This window comes from Ostrea edulis, chromosome 10, assembly GCF_947568905.1.
Source record: "Ostrea edulis chromosome 10, xbOstEdul1.1, whole genome shotgun sequence".
Taxonomy (NCBI): Eukaryota; Metazoa; Mollusca; class Bivalvia; order Ostreida; family Ostreidae; genus Ostrea; species Ostrea edulis.
In genome coordinates, this window is record NC_079173.1 from 31,187,865 (window position 1) to 31,207,966 (window position 20,102).

At 34.3% G+C, this 20,102-nt stretch overlaps 1 protein-coding gene across 6 annotated transcripts in view; it reads right to left on the reverse strand.

The window, feature by feature from the left end:
* The window catches only part of LOC125665779 (heat shock 70 kDa protein 12A-like), an 83,348-nt gene that overhangs the window by 25,551 nt on the left and 37,695 nt on the right, over window positions 1–20,102 (reverse strand). The window contains exons 7-14 of one of the 6 annotated variants that reach the window (XM_056151085.1): window positions 16,383–16,448; window positions 16,124–16,189; window positions 14,873–14,923; window positions 14,626–14,691; window positions 12,227–12,280; window positions 11,978–12,022; window positions 8,000–8,241; window positions 1,295–1,489 (exon numbers count right to left, since the gene is read on the reverse strand). The exons of 1 other annotated variant lie outside the window; for it this stretch is intronic. In XM_056151085.1, the coding sequence (XP_056007060.1) occupies window positions 1,295–1,489; window positions 8,000–8,241; window positions 11,978–12,022; window positions 12,227–12,280; window positions 14,626–14,691; window positions 14,873–14,923; window positions 16,124–16,189; window positions 16,383–16,448 (785 nt within the window). The remainder of the gene's footprint in view (window positions 1–1,294; window positions 1,490–7,999; window positions 8,242–11,977; window positions 12,023–12,226; window positions 12,281–14,625; window positions 14,692–14,872; window positions 14,924–16,123; window positions 16,190–16,382; window positions 16,449–20,102) is intronic. 4 more of the 6 variants (XM_056151086.1, XM_056151087.1, XM_056151088.1 and 1 more) reach the window with 4 other exon arrangements.

Below are 20,102 nucleotides of genomic sequence, written 5' to 3' on the forward strand. Positions count from 1 at the left end.
ATTCTCATAGCATTGACGATTATTCTACAATAGGAATTCAAAAACTGTACATAGATGACATTTATCGTCGCTTTAGAGAAAATTTATGGAAGAAAAAAATTAAATACTTATGTACCACACGGAATAAACAAAAGGAAACATTTTTGTCTTTAATAATTAATGTCTTGTAAGACTTGTATGCAAAGAACGTCTTATAATAACTGATTATAACAATATTGATGTACTTACGATTGACTACTTACTGTAATATTTCTTGTTTGTATTCACTTAGACCAGTAGTTGACTGCTTTGTGAACAAACATTTCTAAAATTCTGTTACATTACTAATGCCAAATATTTAATTGTACGCATAGTTCATATTTTAGGATGTGTCCACGAGGTCGGGTGAGTATTGTTCATTTTATTATTAGACTCTTACCTTTCTCAAATGTTTTCCCCGCAATATCAATTTACTTTGACGTTTATAATACTTACTGTCACGTCATAGTACTTTCGTATTATGTAGTCGTGCGTTACGTTGCTATGAGAGATAAACACGACTGAAGAAAATCGGTAACACGGTCGTTATATTTCTACAAATTGTTTAGAGTTATATATATAAGTCGTTGTGGCCGAGTGGACTTACGCACTGGTTTGACAATCTTGCTAGGCGGTGGGTGCCGTACGTCGCTGGTTCGACCCCGGGCTGGGGCGAAAATTTTCAGTACCTAGTTGTGATTATTTAGTGCTTTATATATTAATTGATTATCACATGTATCGTTTAGATCCTAGGGGTAAACGTAAGGTTGGGTGTTATAATTGTTTGTTTGTGCTTTATATATATATATATATATATATATATATATATATATATATATATATATATATTAATTACATAATTCAATATAAAATAGGTACTGTTTTCCTATTACTGTGAACGTTAGCCTTTTTCTAGGTGTGCGTGATCTGTGTGCAAGTGTTTGTGCAGTTTGTTTCTTTATAAATTCTTTTGTAAATGAATTATTCTTTAAAAAACATATCGTTTGTTATTTGGAAGGTAGCATCGATTATCACGTTACAAGGAGGAACAGGAGTTTGCTATGGGTTACATGACGTTGTACTTTTGTATCAATATGTTTCCCGAAGAGAAGTAAACAGGTGTAATGTTGTAACCATATCATCTCTTTCACAATTATATTCCATTAGAAAAGAGAAGAACATTTCATATGACTTAAGCCACATTAATATCTACCACAATGAGACACTAGATAAAGTATTAAAATATTGTAATATGTATTTTGGATTCGAAACGTACCTCAATTTCACATACAGCATCTCTCATTATTTTCCTTTTGCTTTTCCAGTGTCGGTCTGCGGATATGACATATTCAATTTTATACTCGTCTGGTATCGCTCCGAACTTAGTGTCGATTTCACAAAATAGTATGTGAAATGATTTCTCTGCCCATCTTTTGAAAATCTCCTTGGATTTAACTTTAGTCTCATTCACCTACGAATATAACGTACAAATCTTTACGTCATAATAGTGAATTCCGAACGACGGGAATTCTGAAATCAAGAGTAATGTTAGATCCTGTTACCAAATGCTAGTGAACACCAAGTACATTTATATAGGTTGTATTTGTACAATGTGAATTAGATAATTATACCGGCTATAAATTTTGTGAAATGCTGAATTTAAACGAGACTGTTGAAACCCTGTAAACTCAACTTATTTGTCAGTAACCTGCCCCGATTTCAAAACTGATCACACGCAAAACATGTCCTTGCGTAACGAATCGAATCAATTGAGAGACAGGTGATATTGTAATATTGCTACATGAAAATGAGATTTTTTTTTTATATCAACTGCAGAGTAATTGTGCGTAGATAGAGAGAAGTATTTCGCAAAGTAATGATCTGGATGACCGATCACAAGATATCAACATTTCCTTTTTTCATATTTATTGAAAAAGCTGTTGTCTTTGACGTCTAATCTATAATTTATCGCAAAGAACGGTCGTGTAAAGATTTTAAAAGTCATATGTCTTGACACCCCCCCCCATATATATATATATATATATATATATATATATATATATATATATATATACAGGCAAATGTGCCTCACGTGAATTTCACGTGAAATGCTGTTCACGTGAAATTCACATGAACCTTTCACGTGAAATTCACGTAAATTTCATGTGAATTTCACGTGAAAAGTGATTCACGTGAAATTCACGTTAATATGTCCACATGAATTTCACGTGAATCACTTTTCACGTGAAATTCACGTTAAAATATTCACATGAATTTCACGTGAACAGCAATTCACATGAAATTCACGTTAAATTTTTCACATGAATTTCACGTGAAAAGCATTATATCACTTTTCACATTAGTTCCTTGCGAAAATTTTAATGTGATTTGATTTGCGCAAGGAAATAATGTGAACGTTGATTCACGTGAAAAGATTCACACGAATTTCACGTGAAATTTCTTCATGTGAAATTCACACGAACAATTTCACACGAATTTCACGTGAAAAGCTATTCACGTTAAAACTTTCACAAGAAAAGCGATTAAAGTGAAATATTCACACTTCTTAATATATTCAAGCGAAAAAATAAATAAAATTAAGGTAAAATATATAACGATATGGAGATTAGGCAATTCAAAAATTAGAGTACATTTATAAAATGTAGGCAAACGACCAATAAAGTAGATCCTGCTCACGCCTCCCTCTCCTCGTTTATTTGCGAAATTATTAACTTGCATTGTAGTTCTGTACGCAGTATGATTACATGTACTTTCCACACCTGATTTCTCTCATTTCCCATTATTTTTTCTCTTAAGAATTAAAATATAAATTAAATCTCCCATCATCACAGATATTAATGAAAGCATATTTTCCAACTACTTGAAGAATCACTATATTGATAGAGTTAGAATGTGCAACTTCAAAACCACGAAATTTTCTACACATGGAAAATTACTATTTTACAGTAAAATCAGAAAGAACTATGAATTAAAACTAATAAGACCATTTGAAATTTCCATTTGTGAGAGTAGTACGTTTTAAATAGCTAAGAATATTTGTCCACCCTTTAGAAGTTGAAACTGGTGGATATTCAAAACCACGCATTCCAAAAGATTGTTGTTTTTGTCAGTTTTGTAAAACTACTGAAGATGAGTTAAAGTTTTTATCTCGCTGCTTTATGATGTTAGTAACAGGCTACTTGTCGGAGTGCACTTGGGCTGTTTACATACATGTGATTTGAGGGTAGTATTGTGCAGGTGGGAAAAAATGCCATGATATTGTTTTCCGCTGTCGGTAGTTTGGCATCAATTTTAATTACACCCCCCTCCTTATTAGATACATCGAGAATAATTACCGGTGTGATACCTTGGAAGCTGGTGTATGCATAAAGTTAGACTTATTGGAAATTGTTGATACACGCATGTAGAAATGAAAATTTTCTATCAGCCGTATTCACCATCCCGAATTTGTAGATCGTCAATCAAAAGGAAAACACAGATTTCTAGCACTCGGAAGAAAGCGAAAAACATGAACAATCCTTAACAATACTGTCCATGTATATTTAGATAACTTTAAAAAAAAAATATAAAGCTTTACACTGTAACAGTCAGATTCCGGTAATAGTTACAAGACTGTGACGTCACACTCGATTAAGCCGTCTGACGCGTCTGACGTAAGCAAGACAGCGAATGTCAAAGTACATAGAAACTTTACAGGTAAGATGAGATTGAGCATTGTAATATATAAATGTTCAGTGTAAATTCAAGCCATTAGGTTTATTACATTTATGTGATCTAAAGTTCCTAATGCAACCGCTTATTTCAGACTGATGAGAATTACTTTAGACGGGGTACATCAACGAATAGGCACGACAGCGAAAATACGGAAGTCACTTCGGGGACGTGTCGCAGAATCGCATAACTCTACACGGTTTGTTAATCTTTCCTTATTCATCAGAGAACATGGTAATCGTAATTCAGAACATAATTTTTATAATTTAATCGATTTAGATATTGATTAGGGGTGCTAAGTAACGTTCTATATTACCTTCATAGAGCGAGGCATCATCGACATCAGGCACGTTGAAGGGGGGGGGGGGGGGTGATGTGTAACAATGTCCATCGATTGTTATATATATCGTAATGCCAATAAAATGTATATATATTGGTTGCTCCCCCCTTTAACAATAGTTTTAAATGAGAAGAATGTAAGCTTGAAAGCTCTATCAATGTCAATCGTTTCATTTTAAGCAATGCATTTATATAGATTTCATCTAGAAAGTCATTTTCAAATCGCCTCTGGACTAGAACATGCCAATTTGAAAACATATTCCATGACTTCCTTCTGTATCTTGTATAATAATTCTATTCTATTCTGTATGATGATATATAAAAGGTTATGTTTCTTTCAAACACAAATTATTGATAATTTTGCAACTTTTTTTTCTTCGTTTCTGCTACATCTACATGCAATTTCATTCATAGTACAGTATGTGTACATAAGGCTTAAGATGACTCCTTTTGTGTATTGAACAGTCCTTTTAATACATAAATATTTCTTTTTCAGAAATTAAAAGAAAGAAAGAAAAGACGATGAAGACAACCATGTAAAAACAAATTCAATCAATTAAATTATCAGCAGATTGAAAGCAGATTTGTACTCCTTTTTGTGTTCATCTTAACCCGAGATTCAGGGTATCAAAATATCCATGTATGATTTAACGTTATAAAGTGTATGTGAAATTCACGTGAATTTTATGTGAAATTCATGTTAAAGATTTCACGTGAAATTCACGTGAATTTTATGTGAATTTCACGTGATTTTTTTTCGTGTGAATTCACATTTGATGCTCTTTTAACGTGAATTTCACATAGAAATTTTCACGTGAAATTCATGTGAATTTCACATGAAATTCACGTGAGGCACATTTGCCTGTGTATATATGGTGAAGATAACGAACAGTGACTAATCTCAAAGCAAAGTTCCAATAACATCAAATATCTACAAGTGTCGGATCAACAACGTGGATCCAAGGTCAAATACAAAAATTACACGAATGACTAAAATGACAAATGACACGATCAACAAGATTTTCGGGACGACCTTTCCTTTTTTGGACAAACGAAAAGATTTGCATAATATGGATGATATGAACAGAGAATAAAAAACAAACAAACAAACAACAACAACAAAAATACACCTAGCAAGAAATCTACAATTTACACCAAAGACTACATGTTTTTGGTTTTAGTCTTACCAATCAATTCTAAGTACGGAGCGAATTAGGGCATGTCCTATTCGTCTAATAGGCTGATGCACAGTTCATGTACATGTAGTGGAGACAGGTCGTCCGGAAAATTTGAAAATCTGGTCGTTTGTTATGGTATTATTTGCATAGTACATGTACATCATAATTGCAAGGACTGTGGAAATCAGGGTTTTAACACATAGTACAAGATCCATTATGTTTCAAAACCTTGAATACTGTTTTGAAGTATGTGCAAAATGTAACATTATTATACTGAGTTTGCTGAGTGCTTATTTTGCATCACTAACACTAGAGTAAAAAGTCCTCGATTCCCAATTTTTCTGTTAAAGCAAAAAATATTGGCACTGTATTTCAGCGCACTTGAAGAAATTAATTTAAGATTTTCATGATAAAATTGGTCGCATGGTTAGAGTTTTTATTGCAACTGGTCTGTGTTCGTCGTGGTGCGTCATCCACCGTGCGTTAACAATTGAACATTTTTAACTTCTTTTTGATAATTAACATTGCAATTTCCCCCCAATATTTCTATGAAGCATTGTTGGGACAAAGGTACATAAATTGTACATTTCAGGACTCCTTCACCCCAGGGGCCTTAGGGGGCGGGGCAAAAACCTTAACACTTTACAATTAAAAAAAATATTCTCTACAACCGCACACCTGTAAGAAAAACTAAATGCATAGTCATATAGACCAGGAATGCCTCCAACAAAATTGTAGATTTCATGATCGCCGGGATAAAAACATTTTCTTTAGTGCATATGCAAGGTGAAGATAACGAACAGTGATCAATCTCATAACTCCTACAAGCAATACAAAATAGATAGTTGGGCAAACACGGACCCCTGGACACACCAGAGGTGGGATCAGGTGCCTAGGAGGAGTAAGCATCCCCTGTTGACCGGTCACACCCGCCGTGAGCCCCATATCCTGATCTCATACTTCCAAAATATACAAAATTATATGCATTTTGTCTTTCTTATGCATATAGTAAAATGGTAGTAGCTAATTCGCCAAAAATATTGCAATAATTAGCCACAATGCAGATTAAAATCTACATGTAAGCCGCGACTGCAAAAAAAGTTAGTTACATGTAGTCACGTGTTACAGTGACGTCACATATGGCCTTCTACGTTAGATATTATTAAAATCTCAGCTTTTATATCCCCATTATTCACTACGAACAACATTTATTTCGGTGTAGGGGTTTTGGTATCAGGGTGGGGCCAAAATGAACAAGGATGAGATGTGTTAAAGTAATATTAGCACTTAATCTTAAAATTTATTTTGTTGTAAAAACATGCTATCATGACAGTTTTGTATGTGTTTAACCATGGCCATTGATGAAATGAAAACTAAGTTTAACATGTTATCAAAATAAAGATTTCGGTTCTATTGAATATATAGTATTATACAGAAATGAATTTTTGTAAGGGAAGACAATAATGTAATTTTGCTTCATTCAGAGCCACTAGATGGGTTTTCTAACACAAATCTCAATAAAAAAAGTTTATAAACCTTATTGTTTTCTGTAATTGAAATGGTAAATCACAAGTATTTAACAAAAAATTTCGACATCAAAATGACAGTTAGCACATTGCTTTAGCAATTGAAAATTTTTAGCTTCTTGATAACTACCATTCCAATTCTTTTCAAATTTCCTATGAAGCATCGTTGGGACAAGGGGACATAAATTGTAAAATTTTATGATTGATGGACATTTTCACACACGTCTAAATGTTCACTTAGTTTTATTTTACGGTATTCCGGTACTTGAATGTAAAACTTATATACGGTACCAATTTTGATGCACCAGATGCGCATTTCGACAAATAATGTCTCTTCAGTGATGCTCAACCGAAATGTTTGAAATCCGAAATAGCTATGAAGGTTTGGAGCTAAATATAGCCAAAAACAGCGTGCCAAAAAAGTGGAGCCAAATTCGTCCAAGGATAAGAGCTATGCACGAGGGAGATAATCCTTAATTTTGAAATGAATTTCTAAATTTTATAACAGCAATTAAATATACATCCGTATTTTCAAGCTAGTAACGAAGTACTTAGCTACTGGGCTGTAGAGACCCTCGGGGACTAACAGTCCACCAGCAGAGGCCTCGACCCAGGGGTCATAATGTAAAACTTATATACGGTACCAATTTTGATGCACCAGATGCGCATTTCGACAAATAATGTCTCTTCAGTGATGCTCAACCGAAATGTTTGAAATCCGAAATAACTATGAATGTGTTGCTTATATGCACGAATTATTGTACATAAGCAACACATTCAAACTTCCTGATTGACTGAGATCTAACAAACTAGAAAAAATAGAATGTAATATTCACCTTCACGTGCATTCTTTTCTTTTGTTTTGAATATCGGATTGGTTGTCGAAAAGTTAGGGATTTCTAAATTGCGATGGTATCGAAATAATCTATATTTTGTGGGTATTGTTATTCTACGGGGATGCTTACTCTTCCTAGGCACCTGATCCCACCTCTGGTGTGTCCAGGGGTCCATGTTTGCCCAAATCTCTATTTTGTATTGCTTATAGAAGTTATGAGTTTGATCACTGTTTGTTATCTTAACCTTTCTATTACGACCTGTCTTTTTGTAAGTACTTCAATGTCGATGCTTTTCATAAAAGTACCCAAATAGTGCGTTTAACGCTGTAGCAAAGTAACTATAAAGTATCACTCAAAATCTTAATCTTACTGTATCGCTTTCCAAGGTGATCTTATCAAAAAATTTGTATTTTTGCAAATCTTTTTTCATCTTCAAGTATTTCTCCGTTGCATCTTTCCCAATTTTGTCGATCTTCTCGTTGTCTTCAATAAGAAACGATATTTTTTCCATGTCTTTTGAATCCAGTGGTATAATTCTACCTGGCTTCTTCGGATGGGAATATGCAAGTCCCCAGAATTTTTCTCCAATGTCTATGGCTATCACAACAGTATCTGCAAAATCAATAGATATGAAAGTTGGAATTTGTTAGAAAAATATGAGGGTATAATGTTCTCTGTATTTATCGTCCGATATAGTCTCATGGGGATCCGGATTAAATTAGGTCCTCAGTAATTCTTGGTTTTCGTAAGAGGCAACTAAATTGGGCGGTCCTTCGGATGAGACCGCAAAAACCGAGGTTCTGTGTCACAGTAGATGTGTCACGATAAAGATCCCTCCCTGCTCAATGGCCATAGGCCTAAATTTTGTAGCCTTTCACCGGCAGTGGTGACGTCTCCATATGAGTGAAATATTCTCGAGAGGGGCGTAAAACAATATTCAATTAACCAATCAATCATATATAAAGGAAAATTGGATTGCTTTTAGACTATTTTTATTACGATGATTCATAAATGAAATGTACACAAGTTCATACGACTTCTAATATTTTTCAAAATGATAGTTAAACTTCAGTATCTGTGACACGGGACCTCGGTTTTTCGGTCTCATCCGAAGGACCGCCTCTTTCGACAAGCAAAGGGGTACTGCTCAAGGACATATTCTAACCCAAATCCCCACAGGATACGAATAACCACAATATTGAAATAGCGCTAAAATGTTCCTGTAGGTGTAGAGTGCCCTAAATGTGGTAAATGTATCATGGATGTCATCTGTTGTACTGGCGCACGGTTCTTCATAATCAGCTAGTGTTTCCTTGTGTTTCAATTTAAGCATAAAATTCACAAATCGTTGTTTTAATGAGGGAGGAGGTTTATTTACAATTTTAATCCAACTGAATTTTACAATTAATGATAAGAAAATAAAAATTACACACGTTTGGGATACTAGTGTAGATATATTACACGTATCTAGGCATAGGCCTAATACGGATGGAATTATACGAATATCGTTGACTGATATAATTTGTAATGTAGATAAGATATGAAAAAAGAATATAATTTTGAGTAGATTTATTCAAAGTTAACGTTCATTGATAAAATGTTTTTTTTTGTGATTACAATGATAACCAAACTTTGTGTAATTTAGTAATACATACTTCACTTTAACTTTGACTTTAATTTATATTTTGACTCGTCGTAGTCTTTGGAAAACAAAAAATGATTGGCACAGCGTCTGATTTGAAATTGATCTATTTGTGTCCATATTGTTTGGCTACCGACGGATTTACTGAAGTGCAGTGTTCATGGCAACTCCATCGCGTCGGAGATTTTCTATACCCATTATTGTTTTCTTCTAAATCTGGCATCCCTTGGGAAGAGGTACATATGCACCCTCTTCTACGACCTAACACATGTACTACAATTAAATGCAGTACACTGACATTTTTTCAAAGCTATGCAGTTAATACTTAGTTATACCATGTTATAAGGCCTAGTTGTTTACATCACAGTGGGTCTTTTTGACGTCATCAGCAAGGGAGATCAGCCGCGATCATCAAAAATCATTTTCGTGATCGACTGCATTTGATCAGCTGTTATAATGCATTGAATAAAAAAATGAAAAATGAATTATCGTTTAATAATCCTTGATTAATGAATTTCCATACATAACTCAATTTCTTCAAAATATCGTTTCATATGACCTTCATATCACTCCATATCATTAACTTCCCACCATTTTATTTCATAATCACATTGTTTTCGAATTTTCCCCTCTAAATTTATCTGATTTCTGTAATTTTCAAGAATAATTCTATTTTCATTCCGACCCGACCATGGTACAAACTCTTTACACCATCTGACGTCAGTAAACACGCTTTACAACAAAACCACCATTTTTATCACCCAGTACAACAGTGTATCATTCTTGTTACCAATGTAGTTTATTGATACTTGTCGTTTTTCGTGGTGTGTGTTATTTGTTTATGTAATATGTGTCTCTTGATAAAGACGCGGGTTGCGGGTTGCGTCGAAAATTTGAGTTTTAAATAACCAACAGTGTCGTGGCCTTTTCAGTGCTTATATATATATATATATATATATATATATATATATAAAGCACTAAAATGTCCAACGACACGAACAACTGTCAAATTCTCGGCACGACCCGTCTGATTAGCTCTTTGGACGAATAGGGCATGTCCTAATTCGCTCCGCTTTTAACATTGATTTGCAAGCCTAAACCCCCCCCCCCCAAAAAAAAACCAAAAAAAAACCCAACAACAACAAAAAAAAAAAAACAAAAAAAAAAAACAAACAAAAACAACAACAATAAAAAAAAACAAAAAAAAAAACAAAACAACAACATGTAGTCTGCGTTGTAAATACTTTTGTAGATTAGTGTAGTTGTAGTGCTAGATGTATTTATATGTAATTTTTGTTATCATTCTCTGTTGATACTGGCCACATTATGTAATTCTTTTCGTTTGTCCTGAAGAAGGGACGGGTGGTCCCGAAAATTTGACAATCTGGTTGTTCTATATATATATATATATATATATATATATATATATATATATATAGAGAGAGAGAGAGAGAGAGAGAGAGAAACGTTACAGTATAATGATTTCGTTACGTCAAATGCTGTCTGACATGTTTCATATCAAATGTTATATCTGGTGTGACCCAGGTTAAGTTTTTGACCTAACATTAATTTTGTAATTTTACAGAATCTTTGAGATTGATCACCGCTTCGTTATCTTTGTTAACAAAATCATAAGAATCGTTCCTCTACGGCATTGAATGCGTAATTTAAAATCAGTCATGTACACTGCATCAACAAATTGTCCTCATTGTCAAAAATTCATGTTCAATAGTCTGGATCTAGGAACTTGTACATCGATATCCTTAGTTGTGGTATTACATATGCGTGTTACTGTACAAGACTTTTAATGTAAATTACCAATAAAATTAAATTAAATGACTCCCATGGGGACCCAGGTCAAAATAGATCCTCAATACCCCTTGCTTGTTGTAAGAGTCGACTAAGTGGGAAGATTCTTCGGATGAGACCGCAAAAACTGAGATCCCGTGTCGCAGCAGGTGTGACACGATAAAGATCTGTCCCTGCTCAAAGGCCGTAAGCGCCGAGCATAGACCTAAATTTTGCAGTCTTTCACTGGCAATGGTGACGTCTCCATATGAGTGAAATGTTCTTGAGAGTGACGGTAAACAGCATATAACCCAAACTAAACCAACCAAAATTAATGTCAGAAAGTAAATGCTAAAAACGCTATGCCTAAAAAAAGCACAGGGCTTGTAATCAAAGTTGTATGGTCCAAATTTCGACAATTATTTCCACCTTGCAAAAACGCTGTCAAACCATTTCTCATACACGTATTTATGAGGCTGTACATGTTCACCTGTTTTGGCCAGAATTATTTGATTTTAATTCGGTGTGTACAAACAACAGTCACTCGCTCATTTGAAGCGACAATCACGTGTCCAGTTCAGACTTTCAGTGTAAAGTTGTGCATTTTGTTACGTAACGTATCATAAGTTTAAGAGAAATACAAATAATAAATATCTCTTGTTTTATGCTCTTTTGGTATTTAAAGTTAAACAGTTGCATTCCGCTGACGCGCGCGTGGCTATTCATAAACATCTAACAGGCATGTTTACCCACTATATTTACGTTTTCAATAATCTTCTCATTGTTTTCCTTTACATGCAAGCATATAATTAAGGGAAAGTAAATAACTTTAAAAACTAATTAATCTGCTTTAGAGTAATTCTGTACAAAAATAATACATGAACATCGGATCATACAGCTATAAATACATTCACTGACCCGTTTTTAGCTGAGGCGCTGCTTCTGTCTGCTTCACTGCTTCACCTATTCACGAGATATATTCATATTAATGTAACCACTTCCTATGTTTTCAGATTTTACAATCTGTAACAGCAGGAATATAGGGTATGGATCATCATAACATACCCACATAAAACTCAGGACGTGTTCGGATGCTGTGCACTTCCCTAGAACTACGTTATTTCTTTAACCAATTTTTAATAACAAAAAGAATCGTATAACCATGACCTTTAATCGGTCTGTCTTCCAGAGTTCCATTGTGCTCATCACCTGAAAATAACACTATCAAAATGGAAGTACGCTCAAGACAACCAAATTTATCAAAGAATGGTCTTTTCTCTTAAATTGAGCTGCACATAGAATGATCGTGGTACATGTATATAAAATTGACCTGATCGATGAAAGGTGAATATAACGAACAGTGATCAATCTTGTATAAGCAAATAAATACATTATAGAGAGTTGGGCAAACATGGACCCCTTTATATACCAGAGGTGGTATCAGGTGGCTAGGAGGAGTAAGCATCCCTTGTCGACCGGTCACACCCGCCATGAGCCCTATGTCTTGGTCAGGCAAACGGAGTGTAGTCCAAGTCAGTGTGCCAAGAACGGCATAATAATCGGTATGAAACACGGCAAACAGCATTCGACCCAATGATAGGTTGTATTGGCAAACTAAATCGTTATAACGACCATACAATTTGCGAAATGCTGATTTTAAACGAAACTGTTGGAACCCATGCACCGTCACCTTGTTTGTCAGTAGCTTGCCTCGATTTACAAACTGACCATAAGCAGAACAAGCTCTTATGAGATTTATTTCCATGGCAATTTTGATGAAGATCACTTGCTGTGAATTACATGGCGCTGTCAAACTTTTACCTGAGTAATCGATAATTGTGTTGTGACGTGACTTATCGCCCGTAGCTTATGACGTCATCTGAGACAATTTTCGATATTGCATTCATAGGCTTTTATAGTGTTTACATAGAAAAGTCCTGTATTTATGGTACAATGCGCTTCTTTGAACTGCAATGTGAAATCGGGACAGGGATTAAGTATGATTTTTTCCCCAAAGACCTTAAATTTCGAAGAATTTGGACACTGAAACTCAAGAGACATTGAGGTTTGTGACAAGCCACGAGGATCAGTGAGCGACACTTTAATTAACAAGGATCAGGTTTCCATCAACCCTGATGTATCATACTGTTTCATTCCAAACAAAGTGCAAATTGATGATAACTGAGCGTCCTACAATACACGGGGAGGGATGTATTTTAATTATAAAAAGTTCAATCCAAAAAGGGAGTGCAATCCACCCCCTCTCTACATCCACTACTGATTGCTTTCATGCGACATTGTAGTCAATGGGTTTGATATTGCATATTTTCTTGCATTTTCACATAAAAATTAATGTCACCCATTACCTAGTTCAAATTGATTTTATTTCTTTTATTAAATGAACTTTATTTATTGCGAGGTCAATATCAGTTCAATTTCCAAATGGTTTTTTCTCCCATTTAATTAAGTAAACTAGTTCAAATTTTACCGTTTCCTAAAATGCTTTTAAGCATTTAAGGCAAAATTTCAAACCTCATAATGCTACAATTCGTTAACTCTGTGCCGTAATATTTCAATTTCGCATATGATGTGATCTTTGGAGAAACCAAATGTACTAATAGGCCTAGTTTACATTTTATGATATTGTACTTATATCTAGGAACTAGATGTTAAAAAAGGCGGGGTACAAATAACGTTGTGCACAATAAGCTTTTTTAAAAGGCATTTTTCAATTAAATATATATACATTATGTAGTTAAACACATTATAACCAGGTTAAGTATGTTAGGTTTCTGGTGTTGGTTTTCGCAATCAAATTAAAATTAGATCTCTTGATCCGCTCATACACACACGATCGCAACACGTAAATTATGGTGTTCGGGGTTTTTTTCCTTGTAAAATACTAAGGTTGTCTTTTGATAGAACAATTTGTTTCCAATATCATTCCCAATTTTCTATGGACTGCCCGGTAAATTTTAGCCGAGATTCCGATAAGATATTTGCTTACATGTATATATTATGTAAATAGCCTATTACTATCTGATGTTTTCGAAACGGGTGCAGGTACAAACATAAAAGTTTGAATCCCTAAACTCGTGTACATCGCCGGTATTTCACCGTTCCTATCCACGGTGTTGCTAAAACTGGCCATTTCTCACAGAAATGAAAACAATAATATAGAGGCGTAATATTCGTAAACATCTACAATGTTGTCTAAGATGGCGTCATAGAAAAGGGTGATAATTCCTTCATTCGTTTCTATAAACAACGATTTTTGAATAGGTATTTTGCGCAGTTACCTGGATTTTTTTTTTTTGAAAAACAAACACATCAATAAACTTTTCAAAACGGGTTTTAATGAATTATAAACTTTATTTTGAAATCTATTTTTACCACACTTGACCTTTATTAATTTACCTCCATACACTTACTAGAATTGTATGTGAAATTTGTAAAAGGGAGATAACTATTTGAACTTGCCGCTTGGTATATCTAGGATTTGTATTCGTCAAGTGGTAATCTAATGATATATACCAGTACTCTTCAGCTAAGTTTAATGTACTTACTCGCATTCAGCGGAGTGTCTGGTTCTCTCTGTCTTTGTATCATCCCTGTTTCATGCATTTCTTCATCTATTAACCAGATATATCTATGGGTTAGTTTGAGCACTGTTTTACATGCAGGTGTATGTAACGCGAACCTAATTTTACAACATCAAAAGTATTATTATAACATACTTATACAAAACCAAGGAGGTTTTCCACAGAATTAGGACCATTTATTAATCATTGAGGCCAGAAATATCTAACTTACCGTGACTAGTCGTAATCAATCTGTCTTCCAACGTTGCATTATCGTTGTCATCTTAAAATAACATTATTGTAATACAAGTACTAAACGCATAATATGCTCAAGATGAGAAGAGAAGTTATAATCGCTTGTTATTCTATATATCGCTTGTTATTCTATATTACAATATCTACTATCTGGACACATTCAGGTTAATAGCAAGTCCACAAAATCCTGTTATAGGAATCGAACATTATATACCATCACTCTTAAGGACCCAATTTTAAGTTAACACGCCCAAATTGTAAGCTACCTGTCAATCAAACATTTAACAATAGATCTCAGGTGGAGTGACATCTGCAAACACTGTGGTCTGGAGCTACCCCGGAGAGGTGTTTTGATAACAATACCAGCCAGTATCTACAGGTGTTCTTTAAATCTTGAGGAAACCCAGTATACCTGAGTTTTGATAACATTGATCTGTCCACAACTGCTATTTTCTTGTAATTCAATTGTTTTGAAAAAGACCCCTGAACAGAATAAATTACACAATCAGAAATCAAACAATAATTAACACAATGATTTCTAAAACTTGTAACTTATTGAAATAATTTATGTCATCATACTGACTTTAATCGAAACTGTTGAAACCCCTATAACAACAACTTATTTGTCAGTATCCTGCCTCAAATTAGGAACTGATCATATGTAGAGCAAGCTCTTGCATATCAATTCATTTTAGAGACATAAACACCAAATGCAGGTGATAATGGAATATTGCTACATAAATATGGGAAGTTGACGATGGAGAAGCTGAAATCATCCCATTTGTCATAAAGTTCAGTTGTTAGTTTGCCGTTAATATCTACTTTCAATAAAATATCTAAATATGAAGCAGAAGTGGACGACTCTGTGGTGTCTTTTATGTCCAGTTCATTGGGATATATCGAACACGTTAAACAATATATTTATTGAAAACGCTTCTCGAATCGTCAATGTATCAAGACTCGCATAAGGTTTTAGATAAATTTGTGGAACAATGGGATGTACATCGATAATGTTAGTTGTGGTATTACATATTAGTGTTATTCAACTCGGCTATGCCATTTTGTTCTCTAATAATTTATCTCCTTTACACTCACTAGAATTGTATGTGACATTTGTAAAAGGGAGATAACTATTTGAACTTGCCGCTTGGTATATCTAGGATTTGTATTCGTCAATGTTAAGTGATAATATATACCAGTACTCTTTAGCTAAGATTAACGTACTTACTCGCATTCAGCTGAGTGTCTGGTTCTCCCTGTCTTTGTATCATCCCTGTTTCATGCATTTCTTCATCTATTAACCAGATATATCTATGGGTTAGTATGAGCACTGTTTTACATGCAGGTGTACAAAGGGGCTGTATGTAACACCAACCTCATTTTACGTCAGAAGTATGCGATATGGATCATTATAACATACTTATACAAAACAAAGGAGTTTTAAACAGTCATTTATCAATTATTGAGGCCAGGAATATTTAACTTGCCGAGAATAGTCGTGTGAACTTTATCCTCAATCAATCTGTCTTCCAACGTTGCTTTATCTTTGTCATCTTAAAATAATATTATTGTAATACAAGTACTAAACGCATAATATGCTCAAGATGAGAAGAGAAGTTATAATCGCTTGTTATTCTATATATCGCTTGTTATTCTATATTACAATACCTACTATCTGGATACATTCAGGTTAATAGCAAATACACAAAATACTGTTTTAGTAATCGAACAATATATAGCACCATAACTCTTAAGCTAACGTACTTATTAAATGAGGAATATAGTAATCTGTAGTCAGATTAGTATGTAAAGAATTACCTTATAAATGGTATAAAACACGTCAGACATCATTTGACTTAATGACAAGTTTATTTGTACATTGCATCGTTTATAACGATCATAGAAATGCGAGATGCTGACTTTAATCGAGACTGTTGAAACCCCTGTAACACCAACTCATTTGTCAGTATCCAGCCTCGATTTAAAAACTGATCATACGCAGAACAAGCCCTTGCGTATCAAATCATTATAGAGACATAAACACCATATGCAGGTGATAATGGAAAAATGCTACATGGATATGTGAAGTTGACAATAGAGAAGAAATGTCTTCTTGAAAATATATGAAAGGTAAAGATAACGAACAGTGATCAATCTCATAACTCCCATAAGCAATACAAAATAGAGAGTTGGGCAAACACAGACCCATGGATATACCAAAGGTGGTACCAGGTGCCTAGGAGGAGTAAGCATCCCCATTTGACCGGTCACACCCGCCGTGAGCCCTATATCTTGATCAGGTAAACGGAGTTATCTGTAGTCAAAATCAATGTACTAAGAACGGCCTAACAATCGCTATGAAACACGTCAGACAGCATTGGACCCAATGATAGGTTGTATTGGCAAATTAGATCGTTATAACGACCATAGAATTTACGAAATGCTGACTTTAAACGAGACTGTTAAAAACCCTTGCACCATCAACTTGTTTATCAGTAACCTGCTTCGATTTAAAACCTGACCATAAGCAGAACAAGCTCTTGCGTATCGAATCAGTTGAGAGATATAAACAGGTGATAATGGAATATTGCTACATAAATATGGCAAGATGACGATGGAGAAGCTGGAATCATCCCGTTTGTCATAAAGTTGAGTTGTTAGTTTGCCGTTAATATTTATTTCCAATTAAATATCTAAGTATGAAGCAGAAGTGGAGGATTCTGTGGTGTCCTTTATTTCGAGTTCACAGGGATATATCGAATCCATATATGAAGGAAAATTATTAGTGTTAATAGATAATACGTTTTCAATGTATCTAAATGTCGAATTGAAGGCCACAACAAGAGATTTATGGGTTTTTTCAAGTATTTTTAATAAACTCATAATGCTTCATAAGAATATAAAAACAGGTCAGCTAGCAAAGGAGCACAATTCGAGCCCATGGGAATTCCAATAGACTGTTGGAAGACATGATCACCAAAGACCACGAAGATATTGTCAATGAGGAACTCTAGCATATTTTTTTTAAATTTCAAATTCAGAGTACTTGTGCTTGGAATCAGAGTGGTGTTTAATAAAGTAATTTTTTGGATGACTGATCACTAGATATGAATATTTCCGTTTTCTATTTTTGTTGAAGAAGTCAAAAAGTCTAATCTTTCATTTATCGTGAGGCATGGTCGTGTAAAGTGTTGAAAAGTCAAACGTTTTAATGTTGTTGATTTGAGAAAAAGTTTTGCTATTTCAAATTTCTGACAATGTATCAAGTTCTTTTTCATATTTAGCTCATCGTCTGGCATAATCTTCGACAGAATTCATAATAGAGATGAAGTTCTGTCGCCAATTGAAAGACCGAGGTTATCTGCATTTAGGACATTTTAGAATAAGTGATTTGATGTCCTCATTTTCAACTATATCAACATCACCAGTAATGACATGTCCAGCTGAGTTATGGTTGAAAGAAAACAAAGAACACGTAGGTGGATTAAGTACAAGATGATATATATATATAGACACTGCAAAGTTTGTTTATGAGTATAAAGTTTGGATGCAATAGTAGAAGTATAGTTGTAGGAAATACAGGGTATAGACTTGAACTTGAAGTATGTTGGAATACAAGACTGAACTTCTTTATGACGAAGAATGTTGCTTATGTTGACGGCATCTATTCCTTTATAAATTGAAGTTTAAGGAACTGGCGGTATGGTTCGGACGGAACATCACCCATGACCCGCGGTGTTTTAAAGAGCCTATAATTGGCAATACCAATAATCATAGAGTACATTCTATATTCTGGTGTCGAAAAATCCAAGTATAGACTAGCTTTAGCTTCTTCAAATAATGTATTTAAAACTCCCAATGAAACAGAGTAAAGTTTTGTATGAATATGATGTGGATCTAATTGTCTGTTGACGTAAGGCAAAAGTAAACCAAAAGTGACATCATGTATACTTGGTCTTTTATATTTACGATGTTGATGACTGCGTTCCTGTCTTTGAGTATTTGGAAAGAATCCCATCACATTCACGGCATTTCCTTTTGGACTAGTCAAATTTCCTACATCGTATACATTATCATTGCATCCATATGGAAATGCAGTACCTAGAGTCCTGATTAAGTGATCCTCTCGTTGTCTACGAAAAGGGGCACTTAATGTTGGATTATTTCGGTGATAGTAAGGGTTCTATAAAATCCTGACCTTCATGGACAGGATGGAGTGGTCCGAGGTATTGAAGTGTTTATAGAGAAGTTGGTTACCATCATTATTTATTTAAAATATCTGTCCCGATATACCTTGAGTCTCTCGCTACATCTGCATATTGAATGGAAGTATTAGCTCTTCAAGTAATATATGTCGGTGTTAAAATTATCGAGATGTAAAATCTCAGATACGGTCGACAGGGGATGCTTACTCCTCCTAGGCACCTGATCCTACCTCTGGTGTTTCCAGGGGTCCGTGTTTGCCCAACTATCTATTTTGTATTGCTTATAGGAGTTATGAGATTGATCACTGTTCGTTATCTTCACCTTTAATTTAAACGATATTTTATTATGTATAATACATAAAAGGATTGGACAACAGGCTTTAGATCAAAGTATTCATACCCAGTGATTATCTTATTTAAAGTTAAAAGTTTATAAGATATTACCAAGTATCAATCAGTAAAAAAAAATGGGTGAATGTTAATATTTATTTACAACAATGTTTTTTTCGTTCTGGAGGTCAGGAATATCTAATCTGCAAAGAGCAATTGTGTAACCATGTCTTTCGATCAAGTTTTCTTCTGAAGTTTCATTGTATTCGATATTTTGAAATACAATTGTAAACTGTAGGTGTATCTTATTGCAAAATTCCCTCCGAATTGCAAACCATATCACTTTTGTGTATAATGTTGAAAATCTATGAACATTTTTACCTGGTTTATTTTTGTGTATAAGGCAAATTCAACTTAATTAGTAGATTATCATCCAGGGTCATCAAAAAGTATGGGGATGGTGGGAGGATTTTATTTTCAAATTTTTATTTTCTGAGAAAAATATTAAAGTCAAACGAGTTTTTTTTTTCAACATATGCGCATTATTTAATGCCAGATGGATATCAATCTATGCTATTTTCACATACGAATTCCAGGTTAAGCTTTAATTTCAAACAGAAATATACCTAACTTCTTCAAGTTTTACGCCTGTAAGAACGTGAGAAATTAAGA